This window comes from Lissotriton helveticus, chromosome 2_1 (genome assembly GCF_964261635.1).
Source record: "Lissotriton helveticus chromosome 2_1, aLisHel1.1, whole genome shotgun sequence".
NCBI lineage: Eukaryota > Metazoa > Chordata > Amphibia > Caudata > Salamandridae > Lissotriton > Lissotriton helveticus.
In genome coordinates this window covers 1,398,285,017-1,398,306,011 of record NC_136059.1, presented here as the reverse complement: position 1 = coordinate 1,398,306,011, position 20,995 = coordinate 1,398,285,017, and the positions used below count along the sequence as shown (strand labels likewise).

Here is a 20,995-nt window from a genome sequence, read left to right as displayed (position 1 = left end):
CTATGTGCACTGCACCTGTACTCAATGTCCCTGACATTTCCCAAGAATTTATCGTACATCCAGATATTTCAGAGTATGGCATAGGGTCCATGATCTCACGGCTGGCTATATGAAAAAGGCCTGGATCAACATCTAACCATCAGTTGGAGGTTACTTCCCAGGGAACCGAGATGGATTGCAACTGAGGGACGCTTTTGCTGTGGTTTGGCCGCTGAAGAAGCTAAGGCCATACCTGTTTGGTAGTCCTGTCTAGGTTCAAACAAACCACAGACCCCTCAGATGATTAATGAAAATGAGGGGTGAGAATCCCAAACTATTGAGGTAGTCCATGTTCCTATAGGGAACGGATTTTGCAGTGGAACATCATCCTGGAATAGATCACACCAATGCTGATTGATGGTCTCTCCAGGTTTTTCCACCAAAGGGGGACACACATTAGACCTGGCATCCTTGGCATGGTTTCCTCTGGCGTTTTGCATTCAGGTCTCCTGTTTTTCTGCTGTTGCTAACTGCATTTTAATTGGCTTTAGGAATCTGAGAACTTCATCGCTGATAACCAGTGCTAGAAATGCATGTGCTCTATAATTAAAACATGATAACACTGGCTTGTCCACAATTGGCATATTTAATTTACCAATAATTCCCTAGTAAAGTGCACTAGATGTGCCCAGGTCCCGTAAATTAAAATCTACTAGTGGGCCTGCAGTACTGATTGTGCAACCCACTTAAGAAGCCCTTTAAACATATCTCAGGGCTGCCAGTTTAAAACAAGTTTTAAACTGCCATGTCGACCTGGAAAGTTAACCCACTTCCTAGGCCCACGCCGTCCTTTTTTTTTACATACAGATCACTCCTAAAGTAGGCCCTGGGCAGCCCATGGGCAGTGGCAGTGTATTTAAAAAGTAGGACATGTACTGTTAACTTTTTCATGTCCTGGTAGGGAGATACTCTTGAATTCGTTTTTCACTACTGCAAGGCCTATCCCTCCCATAGGATAACATTGGGATTGCCTTAATAAATCTTATACGTTTAATTTCCAATTGGGAAGAGATAGGACCCCTACATTTGGTGTCTCTGGAATCATAATTTAAAAACACAACTGTAGGAAAGGGGGATCTGTTTTTATGGTTACCCCCACGGTTTGCTGGTATCATTCTGTTTTCTGACTACTCCAACTGGGATCCACCTAATCAGTCACTGTGCTCTCTCTCTCTAAATTGGACTATGCTATGTATGTTTGTACCTTCCTAACTGGCTACCGGTGTACACTTCTAAGTCCATAATATATGCTACTAAGGAACCCAGGGCATAGTTACACCAGGGGTCTCTCATGGGCTGCAGCATGCATTATGCCATCCATGAGAGACCACTCAAACTTTCACTACTGGATTTCCTATGCAGCCTGTGTGAGCTGGTGCTAACACTACTCACAACAGGTATAAGTTTCCTTATATCTGAGATCACTGCACCTAAGACCTATAAGTCACCCCTAAGGTAGGCCTTTCAATTCTGAGGCAGGGTGATAGGTTATAAGTGTGAGGGTGCCCTGCATGAGTAGGACACTCCCTACAAACCCAGCAGTCAATTCTCAAGGATTTGAAGTGCGGTCAGCCATTTTATACATATAGTGGACATCAAGTCAATTACGAGATGCCTAACTATATGTTGGCTGCACCGAAACCATTCATGTTTGGTATCAAACATGATGGAATTCTACCTCAACACTGATTCCAGTGTTGGATGTAGGATCCCATGTACTGGGGGGCTTCCCTAGGTAGCCCCTATGTATTCCCGGTACCAGCCTTTCAGGGTTTAACAGCAGGCTAGAGCTGCTCTTAACCACATACACAATTCTACCCTCCTGAGCTAAGCTCAAGCAAGGGAAGGTAGAACAATAGGTTTCCTGTCACAGGGAGATGTGACCACCTCCCAGACAGTCCTTAGTGTACTGGGCTGAGGTGGGGGAGCTGGCCAGCACCACCAGACTGTGTTGCAGGGCATATTTGGTGCCCTCCTTGCATACTCCAGTGGAAACCAATTTGGGAAGCTGTTGGCTCCCGCTCTGGTGAGAAATTGGACAAAGGACATGGGAGTATCCCTCTGTCCAGCCCCTCCTCTGGGAGGGACCACTGAATCGTACCAACCCTTTCCTTATGGTACTCAAGAGCTTACCTGTGGGTGGGTCACCAGGTTCTTCATGGGACAAGATTCAGATCAGAAACCACTTCCACTTAAACCATCAGGGCACCTTGAACTTTGTTAGGACTTCGTCTGGAACCAAGACTGCAACAAGGAAGACTCCTGCTGCGCCTGGTCTTGTTGTCCTGCTAGTCTTCTGCGTTGTCTGTACCTGTGCTTCATCCAGGTTCTTCACCAAGCCTGTGGGCATCAAAGAAACCTGAGGTAATCTCCATTGGAGTGAAGGAATCACTCCCCTGCAACTGCAGGCACAGCAACTAAGCTGACCGGTCTCCTACTCCTGAGGACCCACGAACTCTGAAAGGCTCAGCAACACAGGTGGTGGTTCTACAACTCTATCGAGAACTGCACTGTCTTCTCACCGAGTTTGAGCCCAGTATCCCTCCTCAGAACTTCTGAAACAGAATCCCTGTGCACTCCGTCGACTTGCCATTGCCAAGGCTTTTTGAATCTGTCCTCCAGAGATCTTTGAGCTACAAGAAGCTCCAGCTTCCAGCCTCTCTTGCTATCAAGATCTTTGTACTCACCGCATCCTCTTCTCCATGGGCCTGCATCCTTGGTGAGCTGCTCGACGTTCTCTTGCGACTACTGTGCCTTTGGCCAGTGGGTCCTCTTGAGGGTCTTCTTTGGCTTCAGTGGGCTCCCTACCTGCGCGGGGTCTGCTCTGACTCTCCTGCATTCGGTGAGTCCCTTAAACCTTGCTGGTCCCAACACTGCGCCTTCTTCATTTTGCCCGTCTGTTGCTGCTGCCAAGGCTTGTTGGGGATCCAGCCAGTCACTGACCACCTGGATCTTGACTTCTGATGTGGGACAGCTCGTGAACGGCTCCTGGTCTTAAACAGCATTGCCTGGTCTTCACAGCTGCAGCGACAATATCACCATCAACTCTACTGCATCTTCCATCACCAGTTGTCATTGGTCTACTATGCCTCCTGGTCACTCCTGAATGACATAGAATCTGTACCATCTGCTTGCAGGTATTTCTCTTCAAGAATTCATCCTTCAGATTCCACCGGACTCTTTCAACTTTTTCGCCAATGGCATCTTCACTGAAGTCCCCCATTAAGGTCTACACCGGTTTCTGACGTCACTTTGCATCTATGCACCTGGCTTCCCTGGTGTAAGTATCCTGGTTCCTGGGGTATCCATGGGTGGGGGGGACACACCAACCTTTTATCTTCCATGGGGTTTCTTCAGGGTCCACTGGGAAGGGTCCTTCTTCTTCAAAACTGCAACCGTGACTTCCCAATTGACTTGCACTGAGTATGTGGCTGTGTTTCCACTCTGCACTCAGCCTCCGTGGGGTTTCTGGGTACATACCTAGGATGATTCCTTGTGTCTCCAGCTCTTCTGAGTCTTCTGGGTCAAGCTTCGACTTTCGTTGCAGTTCGCATTCCACTTTCTTACTATATGGTTTGGTTTCCACTTGGAAACCACTGTGTATTTGTGCTACTTACCTGTTCTACTTTTGAAATATTGTGTGTATTGCGTTGATATCTCTGGGTAGGAGATATACCAATGTGTTAGTGAGTGTGTGCATTAAATACAACTATTTTTATAACTACACTGTGTGGTTCTTTTTCCATTTAACCTACACTACATGATTAATTCTGGTCAAACAAGCTGCTTAACACTCCTTCTGGACTAAGCCTGAAGGCTGCACTCTACGGCAACCACTTTGAGATCTTTCTGTGGTTGTCTAAGACCATTAACATCATCATAAGGGTTGTCTGGATTAGTCCAGGGTGCTTCACTTAAATAAGTGTGCACCATATACTAAGCCAACCTCCTACAACAAGATATAGTAAAGTTGGATTTTAAATTGCAATTCTGAAAATGACACTTTTAGAAACATGGCAGTTTCTTACTGTAACAATTTGGTGCCTTCTGCCTGTCTCTGGAATACACGTTTGGGGTGGATGACAGCTAATTATGTGCATTCTCTCTAGACAACCGCACACAAAGGAAGGGTAGGTGGAACTGAGTGGCCATCTGCATCCTGATGGGTAATCCTTGGCAGGATGGGGGGAGGAGCTGACACCTACACCTGAAAGGGCTGTGTCCTGAACCCCCTCACAAAGGGCGGCATACCCCTCTGTAGTTAGTCTGAACTCAGGGCAGAAATGAAAGAGACTTGTGCACTTCAAAGGCATCGCTTTGAAGTCTCCCCACTTCAAGGGCCCAACTGGATATGAGTACTGGCCCTCTGACACCACCAACTCAGAACACTTCTGGGACTAAGAGCATTCTACCAGGAAGAAAGACTTCTGTGCTTCTGTAGGAACTGCCACTCTGCTGAATTGCTTTGTTGTGTACGTCTGCTGCCTGATTCCCTTTTGCCTGAAAGTGAGAAGGACTGGACTTGCATTTCTAAATCCCAGAACCTGTGTATCTGCTAGGACTTGTTGGCTTGCCTCCTGCTTTCTGAAATATCAGGGATATCAAAGACTTCTCTTTGCAACCTGCAAATAACACCTGGACTCTGTCTGCTGAGAGTCCTGCTCTGCCAAGTGGTGCCAATCCCGTCCTGGGCCTTTGGAAGTAAATCTAAAATGCTGCATCTTTAAAAACCCACACATCAACAACATTGCACCGATGGGAACAGGCACATTCCGTTCAATGCTGACGCATCACCGCTGCTGCACAGACCGGGGACTCCGCATCGCTGACTGTCTGACACATCATCTCGACTTTCTGACGCATCTCTGACTTTGCACATCTCTTTGCGGACGCATTCCATCGTGCTGCTCGCATCTTCTACAGCAGAGCGGTTCAATGACAACACATTGCCTTGGTGTTGTTCGCATCTTGACTCTCAACGCATCCTCAACAATGCGCAGCTTGGAACTGGTGCAGCGCATTCACCTGCGTGATCGGCGACAACATGCTGCCCCCTTTACTTCCAGCAACACCTTCGACTTCAACATATCCAAGGTACAATTCAGCGGGCCAAGCTGGTCCGTATATCCATCATGCGCTCCATCGTGTTCGACCTGTACTTTTAGATTTGACCCAGTCAAGCGCCATCAGATTGCCCTGGTTAGTGCTATTTGTTTTCAAGCACCACAGAACAGTTTATTCTTTAAAAATTTTAATCTTGACTTCTACTTATTGCATTTTTTTAGTTTTGGTCTCTTCATATATTCATAATAATATAAGGTATTTTTCTAAATTGGTGTTGAGTCTTGTTGTGGTGTTTTCACAGTGTTACTGTCTGAGGTGTTGCACAAATACTTTACACATTGCATCTTAAGTTAAGCCTGACTGCTCTGTGCTAAGCTACCTGAGGATGAGCATTGGTCAATTTGAAGTGTGTCACTGACTTACCCCGACGTGGATTGTGGTTCCTGCTTTGACAGTGTGCATATCTCTGCCAAACAGAAACCCAATTTCTAAAACCCAGGTTATAAAGCACAGGGTTAAGAAGAGTCAACATAATTTAATGAGAGTTGCCACATCAGTTCACAGCACACCCTTTGTTGTTGGCTTTCAATGTCAATAAACTATTTTGTTTTAAAGAAAATAAATGCATTAGTCTTTTTAGTGTACATAAAACATCTGTAACAACTAATTGTAGCACACACTTACCCAGCCATTACTAGAACAGATTTGACTGCCCTCATGCCAAAATCATAGTGGTCTTGCTGTGAGAGCTGCTCGCTGCACAGCTTATACATTTGAGTCATTTTTCTTGCAAGAACCTTACTGGATTCGAACCCTTCTGAATACAAAATCACCTACAGTATGTGAAACAAACATGTTGCATTGTTACTATACACACACAATGTAAAAAATATCGACTTTGCATATAAATCTTAAACAGTCAAATGAAAAGCATGCAATGGCTAGATTGTTTTCTGAATATTCTTCATAGGTAGAACATGGTTAAGGTGTAGTGGATACGTGGCACGGATGACTATTGCCACCTTTCCCTATTCTTGATTCACAGAATCAAGAAAGGTAACATTTGGTTAATGTAAACGTGATTTCCACATACGGAAATTCCACAAGTAAGTCTGCTTCCAGTGGCAGGGTTATGGCCATTCATAGGTCTTGATGTTTGTTGGTATTTTACAAAACCTTAATAGGTCTAATTTACACAATGAAAACACATGTGCATCCTATAAGCAAATAAGGAAATTCAAGAGGATCTAGAGAAAAGGGTTTCTACAAGGAAAAATATTCCCCCCTGGAGAAACAAAAAATATAGGGGCATATTATCAAGAAACGGAGTTAAAATTATCCCCGCTTTAGCGGCAGAAAACTTCCAATAAAGCGGCGATAATGGCCTTGATAATTCCCATAGAAGCCCATGTTCTGGTGTGAACATGGGCTTTTATGGGAATTCTCTACGGCATATTATCAAGCTCATTATCGCCACTTTAGCGGCAGTTTTCTGCCGCTAAAGCGGCGATAATTTTAAAGCTGTGCTTGATAATATGCCCCATAGTTTTAAATTGCAAACGTGCACCTGCTGCATATCTATACATGTGAGTGCTTGAGCATCTTAATATTACTTGCAATCACTGTTTGTTTCAGATTCGCACCAGTACTCTATGAATTCTTTGTGAATTCTCAATACATCACAAATTTAATCCAAGCATAGGTGTGCATCAATGAGAGTAAACTTCTTATTTTTTTCTGGCAGGTGAATCAGGTTTATAGCAGTGTCTTGGCACTTTATCCTGTTTTTTAAGTCGGGTGTAACCCATGAAACGGTTTTATTAAACTAAGCATTAAATATATACCTACTTAGTTATGTCTCATACAGCCATCTTCACCAATTAGTCTGGTGTAGTGTCACATATGTTTGCTCCCACCCTTCACAGGATACAGCATAGGGGAATTGGTCAATCCAATTTGGCCACTCGCTCTCTTTTATGGTTGAGTGATAGTATTCTGCTTGTGCACAAAGTGCACTGCCACCAAGAAAGTATTTTCATTCACTGGCTGAAAAGGTGCTTTTTAAAATAATTGTGCGAGGGCCAGGCATCTCCCAAAATTCTGCTACTATGCCCTTGCTGCCACTTCCAGTGTACCACATCTCACATACGCATTTGCAAGAAGCAAAATTCATTTGAGAATGCCATTTAAAGATGGCTACAGATGCATGTGCATGCAAGTGTGCCCATGTGCATGTGGGCAAATGCAAAGCCCTCTTTTAATGTTTTTGTAAAATTTCTTGTAAAAAAGTTTTTAAACTTCCACATTTCAATGTACGGTCACTTGTTTATTTTTAAACAACTTTGGAAAAATGTTTATCAAAAATACTTAAAAAACAAGCATGGGAAAAACCATTAGACTGACAGTCAATGGGGGCCCTATTGGCTTTGTCAGTGCTTATTTGCTTGCACTTATTTTTCTTTGTGTTCAACAAATGTAAAGATGATATAGAGTACTAGTGAAAACACCATGAGATGTCTATCCAAGAGAGACCCTGAGGTCGTAAGACATCAGATAAGAACCACAACAATGGGTATGAGGTTAATGATGCAGGTGAAAAGATTAATAACCTTTGTAAAAACACAACTTGTATGTTAAAAATGTATTTATTTATAAAGAGATTGGGAGAAGAACATTTTAATTTTATGGTATATCTTTGAAGCAGCTCCACATTTTTTCATTAAAGTTTTTCCTCTGTTGTTGTAGAATCTAAATTAGCAACAATTACTTTCATGCTACGAAATAGTCTGACAAGTATGGTGACTCTCTGCCTCTCTTGACATGCAAAGACTGGGGATGGATCTCAATGGCAGACATACTCCCCTTCCTAGTATTAAGGCTCTAGGATTTAGAAACCTGCTCCATAATCTTACTCCTCTTGAAAAGTATGGGGTATACGAGCTGTACAACTGTGGTAACTCTTTCTTATTGGATAGCCCATCTAATTTTTCCTCTGTTTGTTTTTAAAAAGCGTATTATTGTGGAGAATGTTTAAACAAACGAGTTTTTTTCATATCAGTATTTTCTATTTTATTGTATTCTATACTCTTAAAATATTATTTATAGTGACTGTTAACTACATTATGTTATGTTATGTTATTTGAAACTTGTATAGCGCACGGCTACTCATAGAGTGTCCCGGCGCTTTATTGTAACTGAAATCACAACATAACAAGAGAAACAAACAGAAAAAAAAACAGAAAACCTAACTAAAAATAAAAACTGCAACCTACAGGGTAAAGAGCCAAGTTTTAAGGCCCTTCCTAAACACCAACAAATTGGAGGTACTACGCAGTGCCACTGGCAAGGTGTTCCACAACTGCGGAGCCAGCAGACTGAAAGACCGACCTCCAATGCGAGCTCTTTTTATACGAGGAACCACAGCAAGACACAAAGATCCGGACTTCAAAGACCTTGCCGGATGATAAAAGGATAGCCTTCTCTGAAGATATTTGGCTCCAGAAGCATGTAAAGCCTTGTGAGCCAAGGTCAAAGCCTTGAACATTATCCGCTTCCGGATCGGGAGCCAGTGGAGTGACTGCAGTAGGCCAGAAACCCTAGCACGGCCAGATAAACCATAAATGGCCCGTGCAGCCGAGTTCTGGACCACCTGCAGCCTTTGAAGCAGATACTCTGGCAGGCCAAGATAGAGAATGTTTGAGTAATCCATTCTCGAGCCAATTATGGCCTGGACCGTTATTTTCCTATGCTCCTCCGATAGTATTGGCAGGAACTTAAGGAGCATCCGAAGAAGCCCGAAACAAGTGCCAACAAGCCCTAGAATCTGGGGACGCAGAGTTAGACCGTCATCTATCTTAATTCCCAGGTTCTTGGCTATCTGGGAGGAGGCTGCAGGCGGGAACATATTCGCAGGCCACCATTTTTGCCAATCTGGATCTGTTTTACAGCCAAAAAAGAGTACCTCCGATTTATCCGAGTTGCACTTGAGGCTGTTTAGATGGAACCAATTGAAAACAGCCCCAAGGCAACCCTGGATACTCTCTCCATCGAACTCCACTCCCTTCTGGCAGGTGAAAAGGAGCTGGGTATCATCGGCGTAGGAAACGATCTGGGCCCCGAAAGACTCCGGCAGAGCCGCCAGAGGGGTCATAAAGATGTTAAAAAGAGTCGGGCTCAACACTGAGCCCTGCGGGACTCCGACCCCTAATGACGGCACCACGGCGGAGCTAGTGGAGGCCCAGACCGTTTGTCGCCGGCCGGCCAAGAAAGATTGAAACCAGCCGAACACCGTCCCCCTCAGACCGATCTCAAAAAGTCTGGCGAGGAGACCCTCATGGGGGACGGTGTCGAAAGCCGCCGATAGATCTAACATCACAAGCATCGCTTTACCACCTGAATCCAGCACCTCCTTAACAGCCTCCGAGACTTCCAGAAGAGCTGTCTCGGTACTTAGATTGGCGCGGAAGCCGGATTGGGAGGGGTGCAACAGGTCATGAGATTCCAGATAATCAGAGAGCACCCTGTGCACGTGCTTCTCAAGGATCTTGGCAAAGGCAGGCAGAAGCGAAATGGGCCTGTAATTAGCCAACACCTCCGGATCCAGTCCGGGCTTTTTAAGTAAAGGGATGATCATCGCCTGCTTCCAGACCTCAGGAACCACCCCTTCTCCAAGAGAGCGATTCAAAATAGGATTCACGATGGGATTGATGACTTCCGCCATTTTAGCAAGAAATTTGGCCGGGCATACGTCGAGAGGTGATCCTGACTTTAGGCCGGCCATCAATTCCCGCGATGACGTTGTGGAAAGTGGTGGAAAATCAGCCAGAACCGGGCCTACGCTGGCAGGAATGGCAGAAGCGTCCTCCGAGTAACCAGATGCTTCCGGTCCCTTCGGAGGGAAGGAATCCTGGATCAGCTTGATCTTGGAGGTGAAAAAATTAGCCAAGGCGCTTATCCACGCCTCCGTAGGGGGTGTCTGGGTCTCAGAGGCTCGGGGAGCCATAAATTCCCTTACGATGGCAAATACCTCCTTGCAGGAATTGGACGCAGTTTCAATTCTCCTGGAAAAATAGCCTCTTTTCTCAGTGAGAATATCACGATGATAAATTTTAACCGAGGCTCTGTAGGCAAGTTTTGCAACGGGATCATATTGCAGACGCCACGCTCTTTCAGCGACCTTGCACTGCCTACGTGATACCAGCAGCGCCTCCGTAAACCAGGGTGCAGACACCCGTTTTACAACGTCGCGGAGGGGCTTCACCGGGGCCAGATCGTCCAGCCTCTCCGTGAGCCACACTTGCAACTGCTCCAGGTCCCTATGCAGGTCCCCTGTCAGAAGGCAAGGGTGAGCCCGACATGCCTGCGCCAGCAGTTCCGGCGTTACCCAATGAAAAGCCCTCGATCCTTTACAGGGCTGCCGAGCAGACGCGCTAGATGGCTTACTTAATTCCAACACATAGTACTTGACTAGCCTGTGGTCCGACCATAAAACATGTAGCGGTACAGACATCTCGATAGAGATCGTCGAAAAGACCAGATCCAGGATATGGCCCTTTTCATGTGTTGGCCCACAAAAATAGGGAGAGAGGCCAAGGGGGGCCGTCACGTCCATCATTTTGACCGTATCTACGCCTATTTCATCATCCATATGGATATTAAAATCTCCAGCCAATTTACAGTGCTCAGATCGAAGCACCAGTGATGAAATTATCATCTGAAGCTCTTCAAAAAAGGTGCCCGTCGGCCCAGGGGGCCTATAGACAAGAAACCCCTTAAAGGATTGATGCGGTGATAATACTATGGAGAAAGCGAGGGATTCACACCCCTTAATACCCTCCGTAGGGATAATGGTGCAGGTGGCTCGTTTGTTAACCAAAAGTGCTACACCCCCCCCTCGCCCTTTCAGCCTATCTTGCCTAAAAATATTGTAATCAGAAGAGATGGCTGCCGCAATATCGGGGTTAGAGAGCTCTCCTAACCACGTCTCAGTCAGCATCAAGCACAATGGGTTTTCTGTTGCCAGGAGATCGTAAATCTCCAGGGCATGCCGGCTAAGGGACCTAGTATTTAAGAGCATACACAGATGCTTAACGCTATGTGTCTCCCTAACTGGCATGTGAGAACACATTTTCTGAGGCAGCCAGCCACAGTCAGGACACCGATATTTTCCTTTATGTAACATGTTTCTGAAGAAAAAATTACTTACCTTCAGTAACGCCTTATCTGCTAGAGACAGGATCTAGCTAAAGATTCTTTACCTTATAATTCTCACCAGGCACCAGACTGGATCCAAACATATTTCACAGCAGCCCCTCTGTGTGCCGGTAGAGGGCATTGAGCGACTCTGTAGCAACGTAGTTCACCTGATGTGGCATGGACGGAGTCCATATAAACCTTTGCCTGATACGCTGAAGTCAGTTTCTTCTATGACTACTTTCTGTGCCATAACGCGGAGCCACGCATGGAATCTGCCTTCGGAAACAGTGTGCCAGAAAGAGACATCTTTGTGTCAAACAAATACAAAGTCCTAAAAAAGCCATAAGAATGCTAAGATAGGGACCTTGTAGGTAACAGGACCAGCATTTCACAGAACGGGGAGGATGGGTGGGTTTGGTAAGGATCTGCGGCTAGTTCCTATCTATACCAGATAAGGCGTTACCAAAGGTAAGTAACTTGTTCATCTGATACAGACATCTAGCCACAGATTCCTTACCTTAGAATAGATACCCAAGCAATAGCCTCCCCGGAGGTGGGAGATCTTCCGAGAGAGAAGGTAACCCTCTAGTCCTATGAATCAAAGTACTCCACAAAGGCAAGGAAAAGAAAGTAGAGACAACAATGAGATGAGCACAGTTACAAGAATAGATAAGTACGCCCTGTGGGAATCCCACCTGCAATATATCTGCTCATATATCTGCTCATAAATATTCAGACACACATAAAATATATAGGTAAAGGCTGGGGATACAGCCGAAATGCCTCACTCTGAATAGCTGGTCGAGAGAGGCCCAATGCCAGAGTCTGTCATTCTGAAGGCTTTGCATGTGTGCGCTCATTGGTTGACGGTGTTGGGAGGAGCATGGATATATATATATTCACTGAAAAAACCATAGGTTATAGACCATATATAGTTAGGAATTAGCATTTACAAAACCTTGAAAATTCACTGAAAAAACCATAGGTTATAGACCATATATAGTTAGGAATTAGCATTTAAAAAACCTTATTTTACTCACACAAAACCATTGAAATTCCATATATAGTTAGTTGCACTAACTATATATTGCGCACCCGCAATCCACTGCTGATGATGTCACATATTACATCATTCATGACATGGTCAGTGACATCACTGATGACATCACTGATGACATCTCAAATGACATCACTGATGACATCACTGATGACATCATCCAGTGACTGTGTGTTTCTGTAAAGTTTAAATATGTTTTAGATATTGAAGAATGAGTAGATGTATAACTGTCTGGACGAAGGATTTAGTAGGTGCATGACTGAATGTATGAGTGAGTGATTAAATGTGTCTCACTGAGTGCATGGGTTAGTGACTAAACTGTCTTAATTTGTGCATCATTATGTCTGTTGTTCTGTAAACTACTGCATGTGTTGATCAGTAGCTATATGATTAACTATATGGGTTATTGATTGATTGTCCAAGTATTTGTATGGGAGACTGAGTGTGTGTGTGGCTGGCTGGGAGGTGTGTGACTCTGTGCAGATCAGTATCAATGATTGTATAAGAAAGTAAGTATGTGTTACTATATGTTTGAAAATGTAAGGTGCTCTATGTTTAACTGTATAGACAAGAAAATGGAAGTGTGATTGATTCTTTACAGGACTGACTAGGTGTGTGAGTAACTTCATGGATGAGTGGCAGAGTGTGAGTGTCTGTATAGGTTTATGAGTGCATATGATAGTGTTGTAAAGATGAGTGATTGTATGTATGAATGATTGTATGGGTGAATGAGTGAATGTGTGTGTAGACGTAGGAATCAGTGAGTACGTATGTAGTAACTAGTATTGGTGTGTCAATGGTTTCAAAAATTATACTCTGTTTTTAACACTGGGTGAAACAGAGGTTATATTAAAATGTGAGGAGATGCATTGTATTGTCACATGAATGATATCATCAGTGATGTGGTCATTGATGTCAAATGAGATGCCATCAGTGATGTCATCAGTGATGTCATTTGAGATGTCATCAGTGATGTCATCAGTGATGTCACTGACCATGTCATGAATGATGTAATATGTGACATCATCAGCAGTGGATTGCGGGTGCGCAATATATAGTTAGTGCAACTAACTATATATGGAATTTCAATGGTTTTGTGTGAGTAAAATAAGGTTTTTTAAATGCTAATTCCTAACTATATATGGTCTATAACCTATGGTTTTTTCAGTGAATTTTCAAGGTTTTGTAAATGCTAATTCCTAACTATATATGGTCTATAACCTATGGTTTTTTCAGTGAATTTCAATGGTTTTTTAATAGCAAATATCATAAGCTGTCGAATGTCAAGTACGTGGTAAGAAATTTTTTTCTTCGTGTTTATGCACACTGATCTGCTTTGATTGCTGCCCCCCACCCCTCATTTCTATTAGGAGTACTCTCTCTTTGCAGATAGTGAAGGGTAGTTAACGCAGCCCTTTCCCCCTTTGTAATCCGTCGTGCCTGCTTCTCTCTCCATTTGATTGATTGTTCTCTTTGGTTCATTCTCTATTTACAAACAAGCACAGAGTCGCAATACTCTGTTTAGTCTTTGCAGATAGCGAAAAATCGTGTAAAAAAAACAAAAGGAATCGAGCAAAATCAGTAGGCCACTAATGGGATCTCTTTTGACCTCGCTAAAATAGAAACATTAGGAACAACCTGTTGAAAATAGCAATGCGTATGTATATAAGCGGCGTTCATTTGTGTTCACAGTACCCCTTGTTGATTGTTTCAATCGAGCATTGAATTGTTCGAAGTTAATTCTCTTAACGATCTTCTCTACCTGCAAACGAGGAAGAATAGGAATATTCTATCTCCCTTTGCAGATAGTGAAGGGTAGGTAACGCAAGCCTTTAACACGTCGTACCTATTTCATTCCTCATTGATTGATTGATTGTCCGAACATTGACTGTTTGGGAATTAGTTCTTTTTGGAGGTATTCCCTGTTTGCAAATAAACGTAGGAAAATCTTTGCAAGTAGTGAAAGGGTACGTAATGCGGACCTTTCTCCCCCGTTGTAATCTGTCATGCCTATCTACTCCCCACTGATTGATGCACCTTTTTCACCCGGACCATTTACTAGAGATACGTCATCTGGCCCGACCAGAGAGCACCCCTAGTGAAAAGGACATATGCAATAATAACGAAGTGATCACTGTATCCTGTTAACAGAAACTTTACCATGAAACAACCTGGAAAGAAAAAAATAGGAAAACGAAAATCAGTAGGCCACTGATGAACATGAACTTTTATTAAACAACAAACAAAGAAACGATAACATAACGTAATGATAAAACCTATTAATGTCCTAGAAACAAGAAAACGTTAAAGTATGCCAGTGGTGAGAGACCAGAAAAACAGTCCGAGAAACCAAATCACCCCTCGCTGTCCCAACTCATGCACTCTGAAAGTTCAAAGTTTTGAGGAGTGCTTGTAACATTGTCTGAAGCCTATTTGCAATTGCTTCATCTTCACTATTCTTAAAGTAAGTGGGGGCTGTTGTGATGCGGTGCCACCCTGAACCGCTTGACGGAGGCCCCCGAGGGACGGTGTCATGTCGCGGACTCGGAGGGGGCGCTTGGCTCCGGCCCCCTCCCCAAGTCGTGTTGCCCTGGTTTTGCCTGAGATCGCCCCCGACATAGGTGGCCGGCTCCCGGGGTCAAGCGGAACTTTTTTCCTTTTGGTGACTCTTCCATTCTTCACCTTGTCCCACAATCCGTTTCACCTAAAGACACGCTGTAGTGGGGCACCCCTTTTCCGTTTCATTTGCCATTCAGCCCGCTTTTGCTACACTGTGCCTCTTCCGCTATTCAGCTGTTTACCGCCCGCTCTTTCGACTACAGCGTCTCGCTCACCATGTACTTGAGTTGCTCCCGCTCTTGCGGTGCAGCGATAGGCGGCTGCCACAGGACTCTCAAAATGGCGGCCATCTCTTCAGATTTGGGCGTGGTCCACTAAATGGGCCTGCGACACCTTGGAACTCGGACGCTTGTCTGCTAGAGCTTGGGCTCCATTCTCGAAAGCGTCCCCTCATCCTTGAAGATTCTACAAAAGTCTTGGGGGCCCCCGACTCCCGCAGGCTTCTGGTGGGGAGCGCCTAGCATGATTGCTCGTGGAATGGCCACGACGGAGCTACGAAATGGTGGTGCTCTCATGCTAACGCCAGCTTCAGTCTGAAACATCCAGAAACACTGTAGACTACCAATTCGATCAGTTCCGGTAGCGCTCCAACGTCACCCGGTAGAGAAGAACTTGCCCTCCCCTCTTTGACTGATGGTTCTTGTTGCCTGTCCCTTCTGTTGTCATTTAACAGAACTATTTAGCCTGCTGAAAGGGGTTGTGTGCCGTCCGCTGGTTGGTGGAGACATTTTGACTATATTCTGGACCTGCGTTGTCGCGTAATGCGTCATATGACGCGCCGCGTTAGAAAGTTTAATAAATTATGAAACACAATAAACAATCCTTAAAAAATAAAAAAAATAAAAAAATAATCAACAAAAGCAACAGCTAGGTAATACACATATAATTTTATCTCCGCGAAGCGGAGCGCTGTTACAGATATATATCTTGTTTCTGAACGTTAATTTCTCAAAATGCACTGAAGCACATATATTGAGACCTAGCAAAGGCACATCGGGCTACCAGTCCCTACAATTTTTCCAAGTTTCGTGCAAATCCATTCAGCTGTTCGATCCTACCGAGAGACAAGATGGCGGCCGCTACGGACTGTTTGGAATGTTTACAGACACCGGAGAGCCAATCAGCTTCGCTTCGCAAAGCTCCGTAACGCGAAAAGTACGCGAAGCGGTGCGCTGTTACAGATATATACTTTTTTTTTAACGTTAATTTCTCAAAATCCACTGGAGCACATATATTGAGACCTAGCAAAGGCACATCGGGCTACCAGTCCCTACAATTTTGCCAAGTTTCGTGCAAATCCATTCAGCCGTTCGATTATTATTATTATTATTTTTTTTTGCCCCGCGGGGCCCTTTTAAAACCTCCACATCAAACCTAGGGGGTCAGCGAGGATCTACTATGCCCCCTTATAGTTATTTCCCCCTTTGTTTTGACCTCCTCTTGTCTCTCGATCCTACCGAGAGACAAGATGGCGGCCGCTACGGACTGTTTGGAATGTTGACAGACGCCGGAGAACCAATCAGCTTCGCTTCACAAAGCTCCGTTGCGCGAAAAGTCCGCGAACCAGTGCGCTGCCTGGTCCGCGCTTACAGATATATATCTTTTTTTAAACGTTAATTTCTCAAAATCCACTGGAGCACATATATTGAGACCTACAAAAGGCACATCGGGCTACCAGTCCCTACAATTTTGCCAAGTTTCGTGCAAATCCATTCAGCCGTTCGGGCTAAAAGTGAGGCCAACCGCCCTATGGAAATTAACATGGGAAAAACGCGTTTTGGGACCCCCCTTTTTTCTCGGCCCCCCCTTGACGAACCCCCCCCAAATTTTCAAAGGCTGCTCAGAAACAAAATGTGCCATTTTCCTGAAAATTTCAGCCAATTCCGTCCACAAACGGCAAAGTTATTAGACATAGAATTTTCAAAAAACCCATAGAGAAAAAATCCTAACTATATATACCTACTGGCGACCGCCAGTAGGTAATATATATATATATATATATATATATATATATATATATATATATATATATATATATATATATATATATATATATATATATATATATATATATATATATATATATATATATATATATATATATATATATATATATATATATATATATATATATATATATATATATTTATATATATAGTCCAGTTGAAGGCTAGTGAAGCCGTGACTTTCTTGCTGGGAGAAGAGGAGGCGGAAGGATTCTAAGGTATATATATATTACCTACTGGCGGTCGCCAGTAGGTATATATAGTTAGGATTTTTTCTCTATGGGATTTTTGAAAATTCTATGTCTAATAACTTTGGCGTTTGTGGACGGAATTGGCTGAAATTTTCAGGAAAATGGAACATTTTGTTTCTGAGCAGCCCCTGAAAATTTGGGGGGGTTTCGTCAAGGGGGGCTGAGAAAAAAGGGGGGTCCCAAAACGTGTTTTTAACATTGAGTTTTCCATAGGGCGGTTGGCCTCACTTTTAGCCCGAACGGCTGAATGGATTTGCACGAAACTTGGCAAAATTGTAGGGACTGGTAGCCCGATGTGCCTTTGCTAGGTCTCAATATATGTGCTCCAGTGGATTTTGAGAAATTAACGTTCAAAAAAAGATATATATCTGTAACAGCGGACCAGGCAGCGCTCCAGTTCGCGTACTTTTCGCGTTACGGAGCTTTGTGAAGCGAAGCTGATTGGTTCTCCGGCGTCTGTAAACATTCCAAACAGTCCGTAGCGGCCGCCATCTTGTCTCTCGGTAGGATCGAGAGACAAGAGGAGGCCAAAGCGAAGGGGCAAATGACCATAAGGGGGCATAGTAGATCCTCCCTGACCCCCTAGGTTTGATGTGGAGGTTTTAAAAGGGCCCCGTGGGGCAAAAATAAAAAATAATAATCGAACGGCTGAATGGATTTGCACGAAACTTGGCAAAATTATAGGGACTGGTAGCCCGATGTGCCTTTGCTAGGTCTCAATATATGTGCTCCAGTGGATTTTGAGAAATTAACGTTCAAAAAAAGATATATATCTGTAACAGCGCTCCGCTTCGCGTACTTTTCGCGTTACGTAGCTTTGCGAAGCTGATTGGTTCTCCGGCGTCTGTAAACATTCCAAACAGTCCGTAGCGGCCGCCATCTTGTCTCTCGGTAGGATCGAGAGACAAGAGGAGGCCAAAGCGAAGGGGCAAATGACCATAAGGGGGCATAGTAGATCCTCACTGACCTCTTAGGTTTGATGTACCATTTTGCCAAGTTTGGTGTAATTCCGTTCAGCCATTCAGGCTGTAGACATATCTAAATGTCCTATGGAAAATTGCATGGGGAAAACACATTTGAAAGTGTTGAAATTTAGAACCAATTAAAATGTTACTTTGGTTTTGTATTTGTGTGTGATGAAAGTTAATTGGTTATGTATATATCAAAAATGAGAGGAAACTATGGATAAGAGGGGAGATTATTTCATTCCCAGCCCTACAAGAGAAGTACGGGATGGGAGTAAATGAACGCTTTCGTTATGCACAAATCAAACATGCCTTGCAGGGAGCCATCCCATCTGGTACAATACTTCCTGCATCCTCCCCCCTGGAGGATAGACTCCTCACTGACCACCTGGATAAGAAGGCGATCTCCCTTACGTATCGGAAACTCGTCAATAATCTCCCTGACCCCACGGTGGTCCTGCGCAGTCGATGGGAGGTGGATCTGGGGGACATAGCGGATGAGGACTGGTTACATGCACTGGCATCACCCAGACAGACCACCATACCTTCGCGACTGAAACTGATACAATTAAAAATACTACATAGAGTATATTATTCACGTACTCTACTACACAAGCTAGGGCGCACCCTGGAACCTACTTGCCTCAGAGGTTGTGGATCCCCGGGGACCTTCTTTCATACCCTATGGGATTGCCCCAAAATACAATCATATTGGGAGGAGGTTTTGTTTGAGATATCGGAGGCGACGGGGGTGGTGTTGCAGAATGATCCTAAATGTTGTATACTGAATATATGGTCGCCAACTGATATGAACAAGGGATTGCAACTCTGGGCGACCCTGGGTATGGCCATTGCAAAACGTAACATTGCTAGGAGATGGGGATCTGGTGTGAAACCCTCATGTACTCGGTGGTGTAACGATATGGATTCTGCAATGGTAGCAGAAAAGGCAGTATATGTGCATAGAGGGTGCCCTAAGAAATGGTCGAAAATATGGAATAATTGGAACGAATATCGGGGGAACTTATGTGACCCTCCGGAGGAACTGCTAGAACCTGATGATGACCTGTAGAGGGGATGATACTATGACTTTGCTCTGTCATGGCCTTCAATGTGTTGTGGGACACGGGGGGGAATTTCTTTGGGACTACGTATACTGAGCAGTGGTCAAGGGAAATGCGGTCTAGCGTATGTGGCTTATACTTCACCTAGGGGGGGTTCGTGGTTGGAATTATGAGGTATGTCGTGCTGGATGGGAAGAGGCACGGAGAGTGCCAATCAAGGCGGGTGGTATAGCTTGTGATAGGAAATGTTCCATAGTAAGATAAATGTACTTAGGACCCATTTACCAATGCTTGTGATGTATAACCCTGTAGGATGTTGACCTTGAATGCTTTAATCCTACTTTTGATGGAGACAAGTTATGGTTGTTTAAATATAAAATAAGACGGACTAGTTCAGTGAATATTCCTATCCGAATGTATCCAGATGATGTATTCATAATCAGCAACTTGGCGGGGATGGTCGTTAACACTGTATTACTATCGTGATAATTGCATATGATAAATAGCGGCCAGCCTCAGGGTTGTGTGCAAGACGCTGTGTACAACTGGAATATTTAATAAACGTCTTTTACAAAAAAAAAAAAAAAAAAAATGAGAGGAAACCACAGCCATTTTGTGATACTACTGTCTGAGGTACATTTGTGAGGAATTTTTGGTGCTCAATTTCTGGTGTTTGATTTACACAGTACTAACACTTCTCCTACTTTCAAAAAGGTGAGTTGTTAATTTGTAAGGGGAACTATGTTGTACACTTTAAGATAATTTGAAAAATGTTTTCTGTTATTCATTTTCAGTCCTTCTGTTATACTAAATACTTGATAAAGTTAGTTTTATATTATGTATTACTAAAAACGATAAATGAAAGAGATTATTTTTTTCTGCAATTTACAGCAAGAAATTTCAAAATAAAATGGATCACAATGAAGAGACCGTGGCAATTTCTTTTGAATTATCCACTACATTTATTGAAATTGACAGCACCAATAATGAAATATTCTCACAAGGAGGAGATGACTTGAATGATTTTTTTGATCAATCTCTTGACGGCGAATTTATAGAATGTTTGGAGACCATAGAGTTACAAGAATCATCATTGCAGACTTTTCATGAGGAGATTTCTGATGAGATGATTGAAGAGGAAATTCCTGATGAGGACATGTTACTAGTTCTTTCAAATTATGAAAATTCAGAAGAATACATTTATATTTAGAAATCAAAAATTGTTTGAGACATTATTCATTTTTATTTTTAATTTATGAGGTTGTAGCGAAGTGATTGTAGTATAAAAAAAGACTTATAGTATAGAGTGCAAAAATTGGTTCTTTTTGGAGGGGCAAAAAAAAAAAATCGTTTTTTTGGTGGGGTGCGCCCGGTTAGCGTAACGGGAAGTGGACTGGGGAGCGTACTACAAGGAAAGAAGAATGATTGACTTTTAACTTACTGTATGTTTATAGACTTGTTTTTCTGCTGAGTGACGTGTCGACCTATCTCCACGGGATGCAGTCCCTACCATCTCGGCGTTTAAGCCCAGGGGGACCGGTAGTGTGGGAGAGATAACGGGGCATATTATCAAGGGGGTTTATCTCCGCTTTTTTGGCTTTAAAAGCCAAGAAAGCGGAGATAAAATTATCTCCGTATTACGTAGCTGTCGCTAACACCAGTTAGCGACCGCTAGTAGGAGATAGCGATCATCTTGGGCTCCACTTTGCATGTCAGTGATATTTATCACTAATGA

General features: G+C 43.6%; 1 protein-coding gene across 1 annotated transcript in view; it reads right to left on the bottom strand.

Annotated features, from left to right (window-relative positions):
- LOC144820261 (dynein axonemal heavy chain 6-like) overlaps positions 1-20,995 on the bottom strand; it is a 1,187,310-nt gene that overhangs the window by 263,355 nt on the left and 902,960 nt on the right. The window contains exon 32 of the mRNA XM_078677850.1: positions 5,788-5,936. Within this exon, the coding sequence (XP_078533976.1) occupies positions 5,788-5,936 (149 nt within the window). The remainder of the gene's footprint in view (positions 1-5,787; positions 5,937-20,995) is intronic.